A 17,630-nucleotide genomic window follows, 5' to 3' on the forward strand; every position below is an offset into this window, starting at 1 on the left:
AGCCATACATAGAGCAACTCTGAGGAATGGCTCGTCGTCTGGGAGCTCTGCTAATTTCACAAAGTGCCGTCTAGAAGCATTTTACATCCCAAAGCGTCTGCCTCAGGGAACTCACCACGTGTACGAGGCAATTATGCTGTCCAAGTAATGAGGGGGAACTACCTCTGGTCTAGCATCTACGGCGTAGGAAAAGAACGTCGTATTGCCAGCCAACTGTAGGATGGGACAAGCGTAAGCTTGCTCACATCCTAAACAGATCGTATTGCCAGCTGTAGGATGGGACAAGCGAAAGCTTCCCCACATCACATTTCAAATATAGTACTGCTCTCGCCCTAAAAACGAAGAAATCCATATGTGTATTGTCATCAAGCAGGAGAGCTACCTATGGAGGTAACCCCCTTTGGACAGACGCTAACTTTACGTTGCAGTCCTACAAGCTAGATAACAACACACTCTAGGAGAGTTTGCTTTTCGTACTGACCATACCAAGCGAACAATCTGAACACTGGAGGGTCGCTGCGGAGTGCAGTACAGTCCTACCCAGGCGAAAATTTGAGCTGGGAAGTCAACTGGTACCAGTTGCAACTGGACCAGTTCAACTGGGACTGGGTGAGCTGTGTTATCGAACAGGGACCAGTTCGATCAACTGGTACCAGTTGGCCCAACTGGTTTCTGGCCGGTCCCAGTCTCAACTGGTACCAGTTGGCCCAACTGGTTTCTAACCGGTCCCAGTCTCAACTGGAACCGGTTGCAACTGGGACTGTGTGAACTGTGTTATCGAACAGGGACCAGTTGTCCCATCTGGTACCAGTTGATCTGGGGCTGGTTGAACTGGTCCCTGTTCGATAACACAGTTCAACTGGTACCAGTTCAAAAAAATTTCGCCTGGGTAGCGAGCTGGCTAGAACATGGTTTAGAACATTTTAATTTTCTTTAGAGATATAGGAATGCTTAGGAACTTGTAACATTTAGCTCAATTTTTTATATCCACCTCTATGTTTACATTTGCTTCTCTCTCTTAGCTCCATCAGTTTCACTTTTACTTCTAAGTTGAGTCGTTTACAACCATAGTTTTTGGCGCTCTATGGTCTAAGTCGCTTTTGCGCCAAAATCCAGTTATCATCATCATCATCATCATCATAACATGATTTGCCACTCACCCTGAACGTGGCGGAGACGGCGAGTAGACGTCAGCCAGCGGCGAGAGCACTCCACAACACCATACAGCGCTTCCTCACGGACAATGTGGCTACGAAGCCCTGCCTTCACAGCCTGAAATATACCTGCGTCTCTGTTATGTATTGGGTTGTTTATGTGTCGGGTTCTTTGTTATCACATGGGTTATGTAAGCGCGGTCCGAAGACGACGACGATAGGCGCGCGACAAAGAGAATAGTGCGCTGGCCAAGCCGGTACTGTCTGTACGCAGGAAACTACTAATAAAAGGTAATCCATGGACATCGGTGTTCGCTTATGCTTATAAGCCATCAGGAACTCACGGAAACTCGGATCTAACACTGGCGACGAGACGGAAGCAGGATGGCAGCGGCTGAGGCATATTCAGAACAGTTTCAAGGTACCGACTGGGCCACATGGGTGGAACGCTTGACGTTCTTCTTCGAAGCGCAAGGAATCACAGACCCTATTAAAAAAAGGGCCCAACTGCTTACAAGATGCGGACCCCAGACGTTTGCGACGATTCGAGCTTTGCTCGCTCCTCGGAGCTTGCATGACGCCACGTACCAGGAGATTGTGGAACTGCTCCGGAAGCACTACGACCCGCAACCCTCCGAGGTTTTCAGCAGATGCAAATTCCAAAGGAGAGATCAACAAGCTGGGGAATCCATTAATACCTACGTCACAGCACTGCGTAAACTTGCAGCTGACTGTAACTTCGGTGCTGCGTCCACTCCAACAGGAACAGCGGTGGAAACAGCGGCGTCATCAACAGGTGCTGGCACCGCTACGTCGCCGGCGACTTCGTCCACGATGCTTCCGCTTGATATTATGCTCAGAGATAGATTTGTCTGTGGCATAAAGGATAGCAATCTGCAACAACGACTATTTGCGGAAAGGGACCTAACGTTCAGCAAAGCACTGGATTTTGCGTTGCGGGCAGAAATTGCAGCGGCTGAGCAACATGGCGTGAAAGCATCTCAGGAAGAAGTACACAAGGTAAAGCTCCAACAGAAAGACGGCAATAGGACAAGGAAAAACCAACGCAAAGTTAGTTGCTACCGTTGTGAAGGGGCACACTTTGCAAGAGACTGCAAGTACAAGAATGCCCGATGTAGATTCTGCAAGAAGGTGGGCCACATTGAAGCTGCGTGTCGTAAGAAAAAAGCAGCTGGCAAAAGCGACACCAACCTGTTGACAGAAGACGAGGATGGAGCAACATCACTGGATGATCTCTACCATGTCGCCCAGGAGGTATCGAACTCCAAGTTCTTAACAACGTTACTCGTTAACGACAAGCCAGTACAGTTCGAAGTGGACTTTGGCGCGGCTTGCTCACTCATTGCCGAGGAAATGTACAAAAACACGTGGCCAGAAAAGCCGCCCCCACTAGCTCCGGGAACAGTACAGCTCAAAACATGGTCGGGTGAAGGGCTCGACATCTTGGGATCCACAACTGTCGTGGTCCAGTCCAGGAGGAAGAAGTGCATGTTGCCGCTATTAGTAATAAGGGGATCAGGAGCAAGTCTGCTTGGCAGAAATTGGTTTCGACCACTACAGATCGAAGTAAGCGGAATCAACTATGTCAACGGCGACTGCCTAGAACGAATACTCGAGGAACACAAAGAGGTCTTTGGAAAGGACATCCAAGGCCACAGAGGCGATCGGGTAGACATCCAGCTGCAGGATAGAGCAACGCCGAAATTCTGCAGGGCAAGGCCTGTGCTATTTGCCCTACGGGAAGCCGTATGCGCAGAACTACAGTGCCTAGAACAGCAGGGGATTATCGAGCCGGTGCAGCATTCCGAGTGGGCAACTCCGGTGGTGTGCGTTCGGAAGAAGGACAACACCATACGACTATGTGGGGACTATCGGAGCACAATTAATGCAGCAGCGATGAAGGCGGATTATCCACTGCCTACGCCAGACGAGGTGATGAGCAAACTGCAAGGAGGCACGCTCTTTTCCACGTTGGACATGACATAGGCCTATCAACAGTTGAGAGTGACAGAGACAACCGCACAGCAGTTGACCATCAATACCGTGAAAGGCCTGTACAAAGTCAAGCGGTTACCATTTGGAATAGCAGCAGCTCCTGCTATATTTCAGAGGTTTGTCGAGAAGCTTCTAGCTGGCATTGACGGCATCGCAGTCTACCTAGACGACATCATTATCAGTGGAGCAGACCAACAACAGCACAATCGACGGCTGGCAGTACTGGCAAGACTGGAACAGTCCGGACTGAGACTTAAGAAAACAAAGTGCAAATTTGCACGTACCGAAGTGGAATTCTTAGGACATAACATCACAGGTTCGGGCGTGCGGCCGACAGATGCAAAAATACGGGCACTACTGAAAGCTCCTGAGCCAACGTAGAAAGAGACCTTACAGTCATTCCTCGGAATGTTAGCCTTCTATGATCGTTTTTTGAAAGACAGAGCAACTACGGCAGCACCACTCTATAAACTCCTTGCGAAAAACGCAACGTGGAAGTGGACCAGGGAACACAAGACTGCATTTGAGGCGCTCAAGCAACAGATTTGCCATGCTCCTGTGCTGGCCCACTACGACCCACACAGACCACTGATACTATCATGCGACGCTTCGCCGTACGGCGTGGGTGCGGTACTGGCGCAAGAAGACAATGAAGGCAACGAAAGACCTGTCGCTTTCGCATCCAGGACCTTGGGACCAGCAGAGAAAAATTACTCTCAACTAGACAAAGAAGGCCTGGCAATCGTGTATGGGGTTGTACATTTCCACATGTACTTAGCGGGTCGACACGTGCAAATATACACTGGCCACAAGCCGTTACTCGGGATCCTCGGAACTACGAAACCTGTGCCACAGTTGACGTCGCCCCGAATGCTGAGATGGTGCGTTAAGCTTGCTGCCTATAGCTACGATCTAAGCTATCGTCCGGGAAAGCTGAACTCGAATGCCGACGTTTTGAGCAGGCTGCCGTTGCCGTCTACAGATGATGAGCCGTGCCACCCAGCGGATGTGCTAATGTTCGAAGCATTAAGCCGTCCTCCCCTAACTGCAGAAGAAATCTCGTCAGCAACGCACAGCGATCCAGTTCTTTCCGAGGTGTACACCGCTATTAAAGCAGGGACGTTGTACAAGTTATGAGACGCACAGTTTCGCCAGTTTCGGGCAAGAGCCACGGAATTTTCCTTCCACAGAGGCTGTATTCTGCGTGGATCAAGAGTGGTCATTCCACAAAGCAAAAAGAAGCAGGCGCTAGAGTTGGTGCACGCTGGTCACCGTGGCATCGTGGCTATGAAAGCCTGTGCCCGGAGTTACATGTGGTGCTGTGGTATCGACAACGACATAGAGGAGATGGCCAAGACGTGCATCAGTTGCGGGAAGAATCAGAAGTCTCCCGCGAAGCTGGTACAGCCAGAGTGGACTCGACCCAGCAGCCCATGGCACACCATTCATCTAGACTTTGCTGGACCTATTCGAGGTATCACATTCCTAGTAATAGTGGATGCCTATAGCAAGGGGATGGAGGTCCGGCAAGTGGAAAGTCCAAACTCAGCTACTGTGATACGAGTGCTCCGCGGCCTCTTTGCGACATTTGGAATTCCGCAAGAAGCAGTGTCGGATAATGGAACTGCTTTTGTGTCCGAGGAGATGAAGGAATTCTACCGGAGAAACGGGGTTAAGTGCGTCACTGCAGCACCTTATCACCCTGCTACCAATGGGCAAGCCGAAAGAATGGTCGGTTATTTTAAACGGGCACTGTCGAAAGGAACATCGGGAACGCTGGCTACGCAAGTTTCAAGGATATTGTTTAAGCAACACACAACGTGTCACGCGACAACGGGGAAGACCCCCGCAAGACTGATGTTCGGGCGAGAATTACCCTCGGCTCTGGATGGTCTCCTACCGAAACGTCACTCCAGCCAGCTCGATAACCTACCAGAATCAAGGACACTCCATGAAGGTTACGTGGTGCTCATCAGAAACTTCAGGAGCAAGCCAACATGGGTGCAAGGAGACGTGACCAGAAGAGTGGGTCGCCGTTCGTGGATGGTGCGCACAGAGGACGGCGAGTGCCGACGTCATATCGATCACATTAGGCTAGTCCGACGTAAGGCACAACTGTTGGACACTGGCACTTCGCCTCTTCTGGCTTGGGACATAGGCGATACTGAGGATCAAGTTACAAGGAACGAGGAAACGTCGTCCGTTCCACCTCCTTTGGAAGGACGGCCTAAGAGAGTCAGAAGGAAACCAGATCGATATGGAGACTTTGTTTCGGAATAGATTCATTGTGGTTTGGGTTTTAACCTAAGGGGAAGAAAGTGTTATGTATTGGGTTGTTTATGTGTAGGGTTCTTTGTTATCACATGGGTTATGTAAGCGCGGTCCGAAGACGACGACGATGGGCGCGCGACAAAGAGAATAGTGCGCTGGCCAAGCCGGTACTGTCTGTACGCAGGAGACTACTAATAAAAGGTAATCCATGGACATCGGTGTTCGCTTATGCTTATAAGCCATCAGGAACTCACGGAAACTCGGATCTAACAGTCTCCGAAGTCTGGGCCACCGAAAGCCAGCCGGCAACGACGGATCCAAATTTGAAAGTTTATCTCGGTAATTAATAAAGCTGATTGTTTACGCTAAACGCGCGGATCAGGCAACGGTTCCAGGAACTGTACGGTGGCCCAGGTGACAGTCGACCCCTGAAATATTTGGGTTAATCTGTGCCACAACAAAAGAGGAACAGGACAGCGAGGAACAGGACAACGCCTGAAACAGTGCTCTGCTGTTTCACACATCCAGCTAGAGGGGCAACCGTCAGAGCCAGAGATATGAAAACGGTGTAATCGCTCACGAAGAGAAAGACTATCGTGGGCCAACTTCCACTGAAGACTGGCGCGGCGGGCATCTATCCAGCCCGCAGTGATCTGACGCCAAAACAGCTACGTCTGCACCGAAGGGACTGAGGGACCGGACTCCAACTCCGTGAGAGCTGTAGAAAAATCGCTGACAGCCCATAACTGGATGTCAGCGTCCGGAAGCTGGAGTCGTAAACGCGTTACAACATCAACACAGGCACTGTATTGATCAGGCAGGACTTCAGACTTACTGCGAAACCCAGGGCTCTCAACGAACCAGCTGGTGGCGTATCCCAGAGTGTATTGCACTAATGCGCACACTGGTTGTTCGGGAGTGTGCAATGCCTCGAAATAAACGCGCGACTGAAGTGCAAGGCACTTGTCGAGCACCAGAGGCAAGGTTAAGCCGCCCTGGTCACGTGTACAGAAAGTAAGGCCTGACAAGCTCTGGTGGCGCTGCTATTCATATATACATTATTTATTACGGAAACGTTTCTCGGGCGTTTCGCTCGGTATTATACAAAAAACAGAAAAAGGACACATGTAATTAGAACTAGCTAAATGTTTTACGCAATAGTGTGAAAACTGCATAACATTAGCATTATGAAACGACCCGAGGGAACACATGGTAGTCTACTAGACGTCCAGACCTGTTCTAACCCTAGACTTTAGGGATAGTGCCCAAACTAGACGTTGACTACACGTCTAAAAGTCTTACCATTATTTAGACGACTAAAATTAGTGATCTACTAGACATCTGGTAGACATTTAGTAATTGACGTCTAATTGTAGACGTCATGTAGCTGGCCTTGTATATACCACATATTAGAAATCGTCAAGATTTTGTCTTATTAGGATTTTAAGGGGTGTGAACACACTCACACATCAAATAGAGTCACTAAATTTTAAGAGGTGGTTCTAAACTTAGCCTTCAGACTTACAAATCTGAAGTTCAATTGTTACAAAACATATGCAGGAAACTGAATTACTTGATGGCAGAGTTAACATAACTGTGTTGTTCAAGTTCTCCGTGAACCGGCTTTGGTGGCTGAGCCTGTAGTGTGTTCGCCTTCTGATCCCGAGATCGCCAGCTCGAACCCGGCCAAAAACACCAGCAACTTAGTGCCAAGATACAAGTTGCTTAGACATGCCATCTTCCGCAAGGAACATTAAATACAGTGTGTTGTGTGGTGAGCTTTAATTGCACATTTAAGGACACTCAGGTGGGCAATCCACAGACCGACTGCTGTGGCCTCGCTCATGACCTTAGTTGTCTCGCAATGTAAACCCCAATTATTCTTAAGTCTTCCATGCTGGTATCTGTCCACAAGAGTCGCCACAAGAAATCTAAAAAATGTAGCCAAATGCAGAAAGAGAACTGGAATTAGGAGGGTCATCCAAAAATAAGTTTCCCGATATTTGTTATTCAAAGGAAACACCACTAGGACAAACTGAATGGTGTAGTAGTTGGGTGTGACATCCCGGCACTGCAGACGTTGGTTAATGGAGTGCCGTTCACCTATGTGTCAGGCATTCAAGCATGGGTGTAATATTTCCGAGTACGTCTGACTATCCTAGTAACTAAGGGTTATCCTACTTTTCGTTAAAGAAAGAAGAGTGCTTTAGAGAATATCCACTGACAGTTAACACCTGTTTATACAAAACACTTTACAGGCATTGAAATGGTGTGTCCTCTATACAGGGTCGTGAAAATCTGCACAATGAACAGTACAGTGGGAGATCAGCTATAACACCACGAAACAACGTTTCTTTTCTGAAATTCCGAGAATTGTTAACGGAGACTGGCGGGTCACTGGTACTGCACTCTGATACTAATGTGAACAAATTTCCTACAGCTTGGTGAACGAAAGTTATGCGAGATGGGGGCCACATTTGTTCGGTAACGTTCGCAAAGAGCAACGACTGAATGCAGCTTGCATTTTCCTTCAATGGTATCAAGACGGTCAAGATGAATTTCTTGGAACAATTATTATTAATGAAACGTGGGTGCATTATGCTGCTGGACAAAATACCACAGGAAGTCATGGTATTTGAATGGCCCGGTGAAAGCATTCTGAAGGAGGTCAAACTCGCGTTTTCGTCTGGAAAGGCTATGCCGACACTGTTTTAGGACTATCGTTTGTGCAACTTGTAGATTACCTCACACGCACAATCACAGGAAATGCAGATGTACTGCGAGGTCCTGGGAAAGCTTCAAACTACAATGAAACAAAAACGCACAGGACTTGGAAGGGTGTAGCGTACCACGTCAACGCTGTCTGCACTCGTCTTGAAAGACTCGGGATTTGTTCCAGAAATTCATCTGGAAATTTGCCAAAGAGAGAAAAAGTACACAAGTGAGCTGGTGCAATGCAGAAGTAGACAGCATCACCTTGAGCATGAGGAGAATGAAGTATACAGGAGACTCACAAACGTGAGTTTCCTTTTCGTGAGCTTCCTGTATACTTCGTTCTCCTCGTGCTCAAGGTGATGATTCCTACTTCAATGAAAATTTCCTCAATTTGCTGTTCCATCTTCCTCTCAAAGCGCCCCTCGGCAGTCACCAATTCGCAAGTGATCATGAAACACAAATTGATCAGGTGAAATGCAAAGAGAATGCCTCACTTTGTAAACAGGACATAGCATGGCACAGACAATACAGTATTGAATACTTGATATCACAGTACCGAAAATGTTCAGCTAAACAATGTGACTATATTAGGCAGTAACTTGGAGCTCTAATCTGTACATAATTTTTTTCAATGTTATGCTATAGATTTATTATTTTGTTCACAGCAGAGGAACTTTTGTTGGATGATCCTCATACATGAAGGAAATTCCTTATTCTGCTACTTTCCATCACACATGTGTGAAGCAGCAAGTACAATCTGTTTGCAAATGATCATACTGAGGTAATAAAAATGGACTCTGTAACAACTTTCAGAAACTATGCACGGACGGACCACATTAACTTTGTCAAATTATATTATGACCAAATGGATAGTATGTAGTCTTTAATGCTATGTGAGTTGTATGCCCATATATTGTAACGAAAGATCAGTCAGATGAAGGCAGTCTGACTGAGGTACTAGATCATTTAAATAATGTCCATACATATGATGATCCGAGCTTTTTTTAGCTCACTGACATGCATATATATAGCATCCACAACTAGAAGACATTACCAGGATCTAAGTGCTGTGAAGTAATATTTTATTTTACTGAATATATATCTGTTTTCTTAACGGAAGCCCGCATTTGTTCGGGGCAATGTTTCTTGAACTAGCGTTTCTGATGGCGTTACCGTTGCTGGTAAATGTAAATCTTGTACGTAAGTAACTCCCCTGCAGAATACTACGCTACACCAACTCAGTCATCAGCAACTAAATTATCGAATCACTTAAATGTCAATAAAAAAGTCGACGACTCCGACGAATCGTTCAGCGCAGCACTATAAACACCATTGCTCCATAAACACAGAAGCACTTTGCACGTACTGTGGGCAGCAGATGGCAGATGTTTGTTTATTTTCCCACAAGCTACACAGCTGCAGCAGTAAAATGGAATCTGACGTGACTCAGGAATTTCAGGACCATTCAAAAAATCTTGAAACTGCCCATGGTATCTCTTTGAAACCACTGAACAGGCAATACGCTACATATTAGGCACACCTGTAGCTCAGTAGCAAAGGCACCGATAAAATGTTTGCAAAAAGAACAGCGATTTTCAACACACACAGCACCAAAAATACGCCACTCGTCGCTGCAACGATGATGGCGATGGCATAATGATGATGATGTTGGTGTCACTTCCGCTGGATTGGCATATGTGCTATATAACATTTAACCTCCGCCACGCAATTATAATGAAAGGCCACGGAAATTGAAGAATATTACAAACAATAAGTACTCAATAAGCACGAGCTAAAGCAATGGCAATGACGTCTGCCCGTCTACCCAATCACCATCCATCGTCCATCCATCCAACCGGTTCGAACCTGTTTAGTTTCAACCGTTGAAACTTCAAACCTACAGGACGCGCAACGAGTAGCAGTTGGACCTTGGCGGCTGCACTCCACTGGCTGTTATACGAAAATCTTTCTAAGTTCTAATCTCCCGCACGTTTTGTCTTGCAATTTTTGAGCATAGCGAGAACGTACGTTCTTCATTAAAAGTATGTGCCTGTTTCTGTGCACCAAATCGCATGTAGTAGAGATGCGTGGCATAATATCGGAATATCGTTTCCTTCCTTTATTTATTTCGGCTTCGTATCACCGATTGAAGCACATTAGAAATGTGGGTTGACCTGACTGCACTTGCATTCAAAGTAGTGATTAACGTTGTATGTTCGGCAGTACAACGTTTCAGTAAGTGCCTTGGTTCGTCTTGGTGCTAAAACAAATGCGGTATCACTAATTAACCATCGAGATTCACAAGTTTTCGATGACTGTTGAAGTCTTGAGTAAGCGAAAGTCGACAGTCACGGTTTGCAGGGCGAACACGCCGGAACATAAATGCTGGTTAGTTCATTGTCATGTCAGCCCGACTTCGGTTGTTGCATTTTTCGCTGGTAGTGAAACCACACACTGAAAATTTTGCGCAAGTACTTTTGTTTGCATATCATGGTTTCATAGCAACTGCATTTTCCTTTTTATAGGTGCTTGGACTATCTTGCATCGGTGGATACGAAAATAGTGGATGTTTCGTAGGGTAGGTTACCTACCCTACGAAACATCTATTTGCACATAAGCTTAACAGTTCTGTGTGAGGCGAGGGGAAGCAGTTGTCTCTGACGTGTGACTGTGTTGTCCTCCAATGTTCCTGATGTTCGATGTGCCCCCTAATCTTACTCTAGAGGGAGCCTCTCTAAATTTTTTGTCAATAAAGTATTGCAAATACAGTTGGTGGAAGGCTCTAACTGCTTTCCATTTACATGGTTGTCGTGTGGTTAACGAAATCGAACTTTTTTTCAGATGCTGTGAAAGTCAGTAGGGAAGTGCGATGTAGAAAAAACGACTGCCAGAAGCTTGCTAAGGAACCGCACAACGTGTGTGGGCAGCAGACAAAATATTCATCAAACGTTACAAAACTAGTATTTCTGTGCTTAGTCGTTTTGAAACATCCTTGGTATCGTATGGAGAACAGCGTGATGGCATTCCGTCTTACTTCACCCAAACAGCTATCTGGCAGTAGTGCAAGATTTGAGTTCCTAAAAGGTTTATTCACTTAAGTCACCTCAGCGCCATACTATAGGTCCCTCAATGTGAAGACCTTGCATTTGTTCGCTGCATTATGCTTTTTAGGTGACTATTAACACGAAAAACATGGAAATTGCTTGGATATTCTACAAATCACAGAGCAACAAGTTTTAAACACCAGATATACGGTGAGTATAATATGGGTAACAGCTTGACTGAAATCAACAATAGGGCTGAGATCTACAAAGGCCGATGGCAGCAAATCTGCCTGCTAGCGACAGTGGCGGTCTCCTGTGGATGACGTCATGTGAATAAACCTGATAATATTTGACGTGGTGATACAGCTCTTGCTTTGTATTGTCTTTTATATTATACACAGTGTTTGTTTTTATCCTGTACATAATTTTTGCACCAATGTTATGAGAGCAGCACAGATGTTGTTTTAGCGTAATGCAGTGATGGAAGTGCTGCGCCAATCACGAAGTGCTTCGCAGTCGCCTGCTCGACCAGGTAAGGTCGTGTGTCACGAGAAAACGCCTGTCACATTGATGCACTTTCACAGCGGCAGCTGTTACATCCTCATTTCCCTGAGATCCTGGCAGCGTCAGCTAGAGCCCTGCGCGGATAAGATTTTTAACATCCGATCCGCAAGTTTCGAAGGACGTGTAAACACCGCCGGAAGAATGTTGGTATAATTTCGGATGCCTCCATGCTCTCACGGAAGGACTCACGACGACAAGCAAAGGTAAACCTTTCAACAAACGCGATATGGAGAGACTTCTGGAACACGTGGAACGCTACCTCGCCGGTGCTCGTGTGGACGCCAGAATGCCTTCTCTCCCGTCTTGGCCGTGCATGGTCAAAGGTGAACCCGGGCATGCGCTCGCTGTCGGCGCGCAATACAAATAAATTGCTAGTAGAAGAATTACAGCATGCGGTATGTCCGCATCCGACCTCGAGCCATCTGCATCCGATCCGCACACCGCGGAAAGTCATAAATTTTCATCCGAATCCGCAAGTATCTTGCGGATATCCGATTCCATCCGCGGATGGTGCAGGGCTCTAGCGTACACATCAGGTAGTCACGCACAAACACATTTTCAGCTGTTGCTGCAATTCGTGTTGTGTAGCTGTAACAGTTCTGTGATTTTTGTACGTGCAGCTTCTTTTCTTTATGTGTCTCAGATCAGTGTTGGTACAGTATTTGCTGTTATGTGGCCAGACAAGCATCCCGTGAAAGAGTTTGCATAGCCACTAAACAAACTAGTTAGAACTACCAGTTCTGTGCAGTGCTGCAGCACCAACAATCACTCATTGGAAGAAAAGAATGAGGTGGCCATCGACACCCTGCTGCCAGTTCAACACTCCTCAGTCAAAACACAAGATGCTTGCTTGGCGGCAAAGTCAATCCAGTTTTAGACTGAGTTTTGTACCGTAGACTTCGTGTGTGGTTTACTGTGAATAAATGTTTATGCTGAGATCCATGTTGCTATCAATTATATCACATTTCTGCATGAATGCATGCCAGGACAGTAGCAGGACTAGTCATGGTCTAAAGTAGGTCTAAGGGTGGCTAAAGTAAGGTACAGGAAATGTATAACCCTAGACCTGTCGCATGAATGGAGGGATAAAATTGGTCTAGCTGTAGACTTCATGTCTAATACATGGTTAAGTGTCTGACCCTGTTCCAGACATCCAGGTCAAAAGAATGTCTAAATCTCGGCTAGGTACATAGACATCGAATGTCTAGGGCTAGATGGCTAGGTGGCCTAACGTTAGACGTGTTATTTGGTCTAGTGCCTAGACATTCTATAGACAATCCTTATCTCTTTTTTAGACATCATTTAGACGTCTACTAGCCCAGCATGTGCTCCCTGGGACACGTTAACTATTCTGACGCGCACTCTACAAAATATAATGCAGCGCTTAGCTTAAAGTACTGCGCTATTGCAATGCATTGACTTGATATCAACTATAATTTTGGTGAGGAAAGGCAGGAAATTTGAAAGGAGGGAAACGAATGGGGCACGGATGGCCGAGACGTGGAGCAAGAACTGCGAAGTCCATTTGGTCCACTCGATACAAGGGTCAGTATCATCATCATCATCATCATCATATCCTGTTGTTGGATTCCCGCATCTTTTCAGTTTCATTACTTGTGGCAGTGAAGACCAGTGAAGACAGCCTAGTTTTGTCCAAATGTCATCTGACACGCGAAAACGGAGAAAGAGCTACCTGGAACCAGGCGAAGCGTACGTTATTCCAAAACAGACCGCATCGAGGCAAAGAAGATCGGCCAGAGCGTCTCCGGTGGATGTTGCTGGACCCAGCGCAGATGTTTCGGAGCGGGACCTGCGCAATGAAGAGTGTAATGCAACAAGTGTGCTCGATGAAGCAGACGGAGTTGCTGCCGACAGTGACTGCAACCGTGACGATGACCACTCGTATCTGAATGGCGGTGAAGAGCTTGATGAGCAATCCGAAAATGACGGCAGCCCAACCACTGAAAACGCCGACGAAGATTGCACCGATGACGATGACGACGTAGACGATGACTTAATCAGGCTAAAAGAAATGTACGGGACACAGACTCTGCCTGGCCAGCGCACCACGCAGGCCCATGCAATTTTGTTGATCCTGGCCTATGTTGTGTCAGCTGGTCTTTCCTGGGAGCAAGTTGATGGACTGTTGCGTCTAATAAATGCTTTGTTTGGCGAAGACGTCGTCCCGAAGTCCAAGTTCCTGTTCAGAAAGATCTGGAGGCAGACACAGCGTGAGATGGTCAACTTCCATTTCTTTTGCGAGAAGTGCCATGAAATACTTGTTGTACACAAAATGCCCTACACCCAAAGTGAAACAAGATGCCCTAGATGCCACCTCACCTCCACGACCACGGAACTGGTTTCAGACGGATAATTTTTCATCATATTTAGTCTCAAGAAGCAGTTGACAAAGTTAGTGGACAACTTTCATGAAACTTTGAAGAAAAGGCTGGACACTTTGGCGCAGACATCTGCAGACACCTTGCATGACGTGGTGGATGGAAGCATCATCAAAGGTACACGAAACAAGTTCTGCTGTGACCCTCCTGATCTAACAATCAGGTTTAGCACAGACGGATCTTCTGTGTTCAAATCATCTGCAACTTATATGTGGCCCATTCACGTGATGTTGAATGAGCTCCCTCCAGTTACGCGATTCCAAAATCTTATCCTATGTGGTCTTTGGTTTGGCAAGCACAAACCAGATGTGTTTTTGTTCCTCAATGCATTTGCTGACCAGCTCATGAGCATAGGTAGTATCACTTGGAGGTGCTACAGGACAGGACAAGCTCTGTCTTCGAAAGTCTATGCACTCTGCTGCATTGCGGACGCTCCTGCTAGGGCAAGTGTTTTCAACAGGAAACAGTTTAACGGTTATTATGGCTGCCCATGGTGCTACCAAAAAGGAACACTTGTCGACGGTAAGTACTCGCGAGGATTTCTAGGAAAAATTTTTCAACGACATTCTCCCTCTTTTGTTGAAATGTAGAGTACTGCAGCTTATGCTAGCTGGCTTGAGTGTACACAATGGACAAAAAAACACTGATAACTTGTAATTTATTTGAGGGGGGCTGTGGATTCCACGACAAGAAAAATAGAAAGCAGAGCGAGCGGTGGCAAAAATGGGACAGTGACCTCCACAAGGGAGAATATCGTGACACCACTTAGTGCTATCGTCTGCTGCAAGTGCGTATCAGCTGTAGACCATGAGACAAATTTAGGAAGCCTTTGCCGAACGGATCCTCGTGACCAAAATTATTTATGACACGTATTGTTCGGGCCATATCCTCTAATAGGGGTTGTTTCATAACTGATTACAATGGAGATTATGTGACCAGACTAGAAGGAATTATCCGATTATCAGAACATAATTAGCTTTCATCAAAATCGGCAACCAAACCATACTTAATATAAATTATGGCCTCCATACGTCACATTAAGGACACGAGGTGATGTCACGCTCCATGCTTAGGATTTTTCGTTTTCAGGCTAAACCCGGTTTTTAACGATAGCTACCCCCGAACAAGTTTTAAAGAATTCAGGTAAAACCTGATATCTAACCGAAACCCTCGTAGCCCTTCCACTTGTCGTTCTGTGTAAACAGTCGGAAAAGTGAATCATACTATCAGCAAAGGTAGCTATTGGGGACAACATATTATTGTCCTCCTTTTATGATCCCCTCCTGCAGGAGTCAAAGACGAGGTGTTGTGGTGCTCGTGCAAGTGTTTCAATACCGCAGTCATTCGCTGCCCCATTTCCTAGCAGAAATATATAAAGGTTCTTGTTTCTCGTCCCAGTGTCACAGCAGTGGCTTGTTATGTGCGCCTTGTGTTTCACTCGAAAATCCCCCGGTGGCATATCAAACAGACATCATAGCGCACGATTTCTCCCCTAACTCTCGTGTGTAAATTGCACCCGATTTTTCCCTCCCAAATTTGGGGAATCATAAAACCCGAACTTCTACGAAGAACCCTATGCATGCTTTACTGCTCCTCTCAAATGCTGAAGATCCACGAGTACCATGGTTTTTCTTACAATGCATGTTTGCCTCTGCATTTTCTTGTTTCTGTCTTTTTGTTCTGGAGGCTGACTTATTATGCCTATCCTAACATAAAATTATCTGTTGTTCTCGGTACTTTGAAATACCCTTTCATAGGGAGCGAAGTGGAAAGGAGACACCGAGGTGTTCTGTATGACATGAAGGCTGCAGCCAGGAGCGGGCAAGTTGTGCGTGGCATCTTTGGAGCCAGCCCGCTGGAGAGTCTCCACTCTTTTGATCTGGTCTGGAGCATCGTTCCTGACTACATGCATTGTGTGTTAGAGGGCGTCACGAAGCAACTGAGCGAGTCATGGCTGTCTAATACAGGATCTCCGTTCTACATTGGAACTTTTGTGACTGTCATTGATGATAGGCTGGTAAACATAACGCCACCCGTCTTGTTCTCTCGCTGCCCACGAGGCTTGAAAGAAAGGGCACTGTGGAAAGCGAAAGAGTGGAGATATTGGCTCATTTATTACACCCTGCCTTGCCTCCAGGGCATACTTCCACGACCATACCATGCTCACTTTTCCCTGCTTTGCCAGAGTATCTATCTTCTTCTGAAAAAGGAAGTCCATGTAGACGACATCACTACTTCAGAGAACCTTCTGAATCAATTCTTGCGACAAGTCACACGTCTATATGGCGATACTGCGGCAACTTCAAATATGCATTTACTTACACACTTGCCTAAATGTGTCAGTAAGCTGGGGCCTCTGTGGGCAACATCTATGTTTGCATTTGAGAGTGCGAATGGTGTGCTTCTACAATTGATAACAGCATCCAAAGGGGCTCCCATGCAAGTTGCAGAAAGATGGCTTATGCGCATGCGATTGTTACTAGGGAGTGAAGCAGCAAGTCTCTCAGAGCATCTTGACAGGGCCTTCAAAGTTATGCTGCAGGGACGATCCAGTCGTACGGAGGGCACATTAGGTACTGCTCAGGGGTCTACATTCAGTGCAGCCGAGGAGAATGTGTTGCTTAACTATTTTTCAGTGACTCACACATCATCACTTCAAAAGTACCTGCGTGCTTGCATTCTTGGTCTTGTAATACAAAGTTCTGCATACAAGCGGTGCAAGAAAACCTGTACACGGTTTGTGAAAGTTAAAAATGGAAACTACTGTGAGGTGCAGTGCTTTGTCAAATCAGCCACAAACAGTGATATTTTTTTTGTTGTGTAAAGAACTTATCGTGGAGGGCTTTTCATGGAACACTACGTACATACAGAAATGCAGCATCCCTCCGAGTGATCAGAACTGTACATTTACCCTTCTTCTGAAATGGAAGGCATCTGTGTGTACGTTCAAGTTTGTGATGATGTGTATCTTTGTGACATGCCAAATTTTTATGAGAAAGAGTAAGCTTTTTTGTAATAAGGTAATGTCATTTCAACCTTATGTTTTGTAATGCCTTGCCTGTCTCGCGACACGGTTGTGTAAAATCCCTAGGCTGTGGCGGAGCGGTCCCCTATCGGCAATGGCGCGCTCGATGCAACAATACCAATACCGACTCCGAGGGGAGGCCGCGCGCAGTCGCCACACGTCTGGAGAAGTAACCCTCGGATACCCGGGTGTCGTCTGATAGCAAGAGAGTGAAAAAAGGGATACCGGCCTTCCCTGGGACGCTGTATTGGTGTAGTTGCTTCGTGTGCGACACCGCCGATAGGGCACCACTCAGCCACATGCAGGCTGGAGATTTCAGACAACCGTGTCGCAAGCAGTACATTGTTTTGCTCGTTTTTTAAAATACACATAGATTCTAATTCTGGATTTATTGTGTTTTGTTTCTCAAGTAGCTGCACAGTGCTGCTGGCATGCCTGCAGA

The 17,630-nt window shown here is 46.4% G+C and overlaps 2 protein-coding genes across 2 annotated transcripts; both read left to right on the top strand.

Annotated features, from left to right (window-relative positions):
* The first annotated feature begins 1,538 nt into the window (after nt 1-1,538).
* Nucleotides 1,539-3,551, top strand: LOC135389112 (uncharacterized protein K02A2.6-like). Its single transcript, XM_064619113.1, has 2 exons — nt 1,539-3,107; nt 3,162-3,551. Exons 1-2 carry the CDS (start codon nt 1,539-1,541, stop codon nt 3,549-3,551), a joined length of 1,959 nt encoding a protein of 652 aa, XP_064475183.1.
* Nucleotides 3,552-4,481: 930 nt separating this feature from the next.
* On the top strand, nt 4,482-5,450 carry LOC135389126 (uncharacterized protein K02A2.6-like). The gene has a single exon (XM_064619136.1). It carries the CDS (start codon nt 4,482-4,484, stop codon nt 5,448-5,450), a length of 969 nt encoding a protein of 322 aa, XP_064475206.1.
* Nucleotides 5,451-17,630: the final 12,180 nt, after the last annotated feature.

The sequence above is a fragment of the Ornithodoros turicata genome, chromosome 1, assembly GCF_037126465.1.
Source record: "Ornithodoros turicata isolate Travis chromosome 1, ASM3712646v1, whole genome shotgun sequence".
In the NCBI taxonomy this organism is placed as follows: Eukaryota; Metazoa; Arthropoda; class Arachnida; order Ixodida; family Argasidae; genus Ornithodoros; species Ornithodoros turicata.

Bases quoted from the DNA above. Each gene is read 5' to 3' on its own strand.
- LOC135389112 (XM_064619113.1), top strand. From the start codon at position 1,539: ATGGCAGCGGCTGAGGCATATTCAGAACAGTTTCAAGGTACCGACTGG. The intron at 3,108-3,161 runs GTGATGAGCAAA...GACATGACATAG, and splicing joins CACTGCCTACGCCAGACGAG to GCCTATCAACAGTTGAGAGT.
- LOC135389126 (XM_064619136.1), top strand. From the start codon at position 4,482: ATGTGGTGCTGTGGTATCGACAACGACATAGAGGAGATGGCCAAGACG.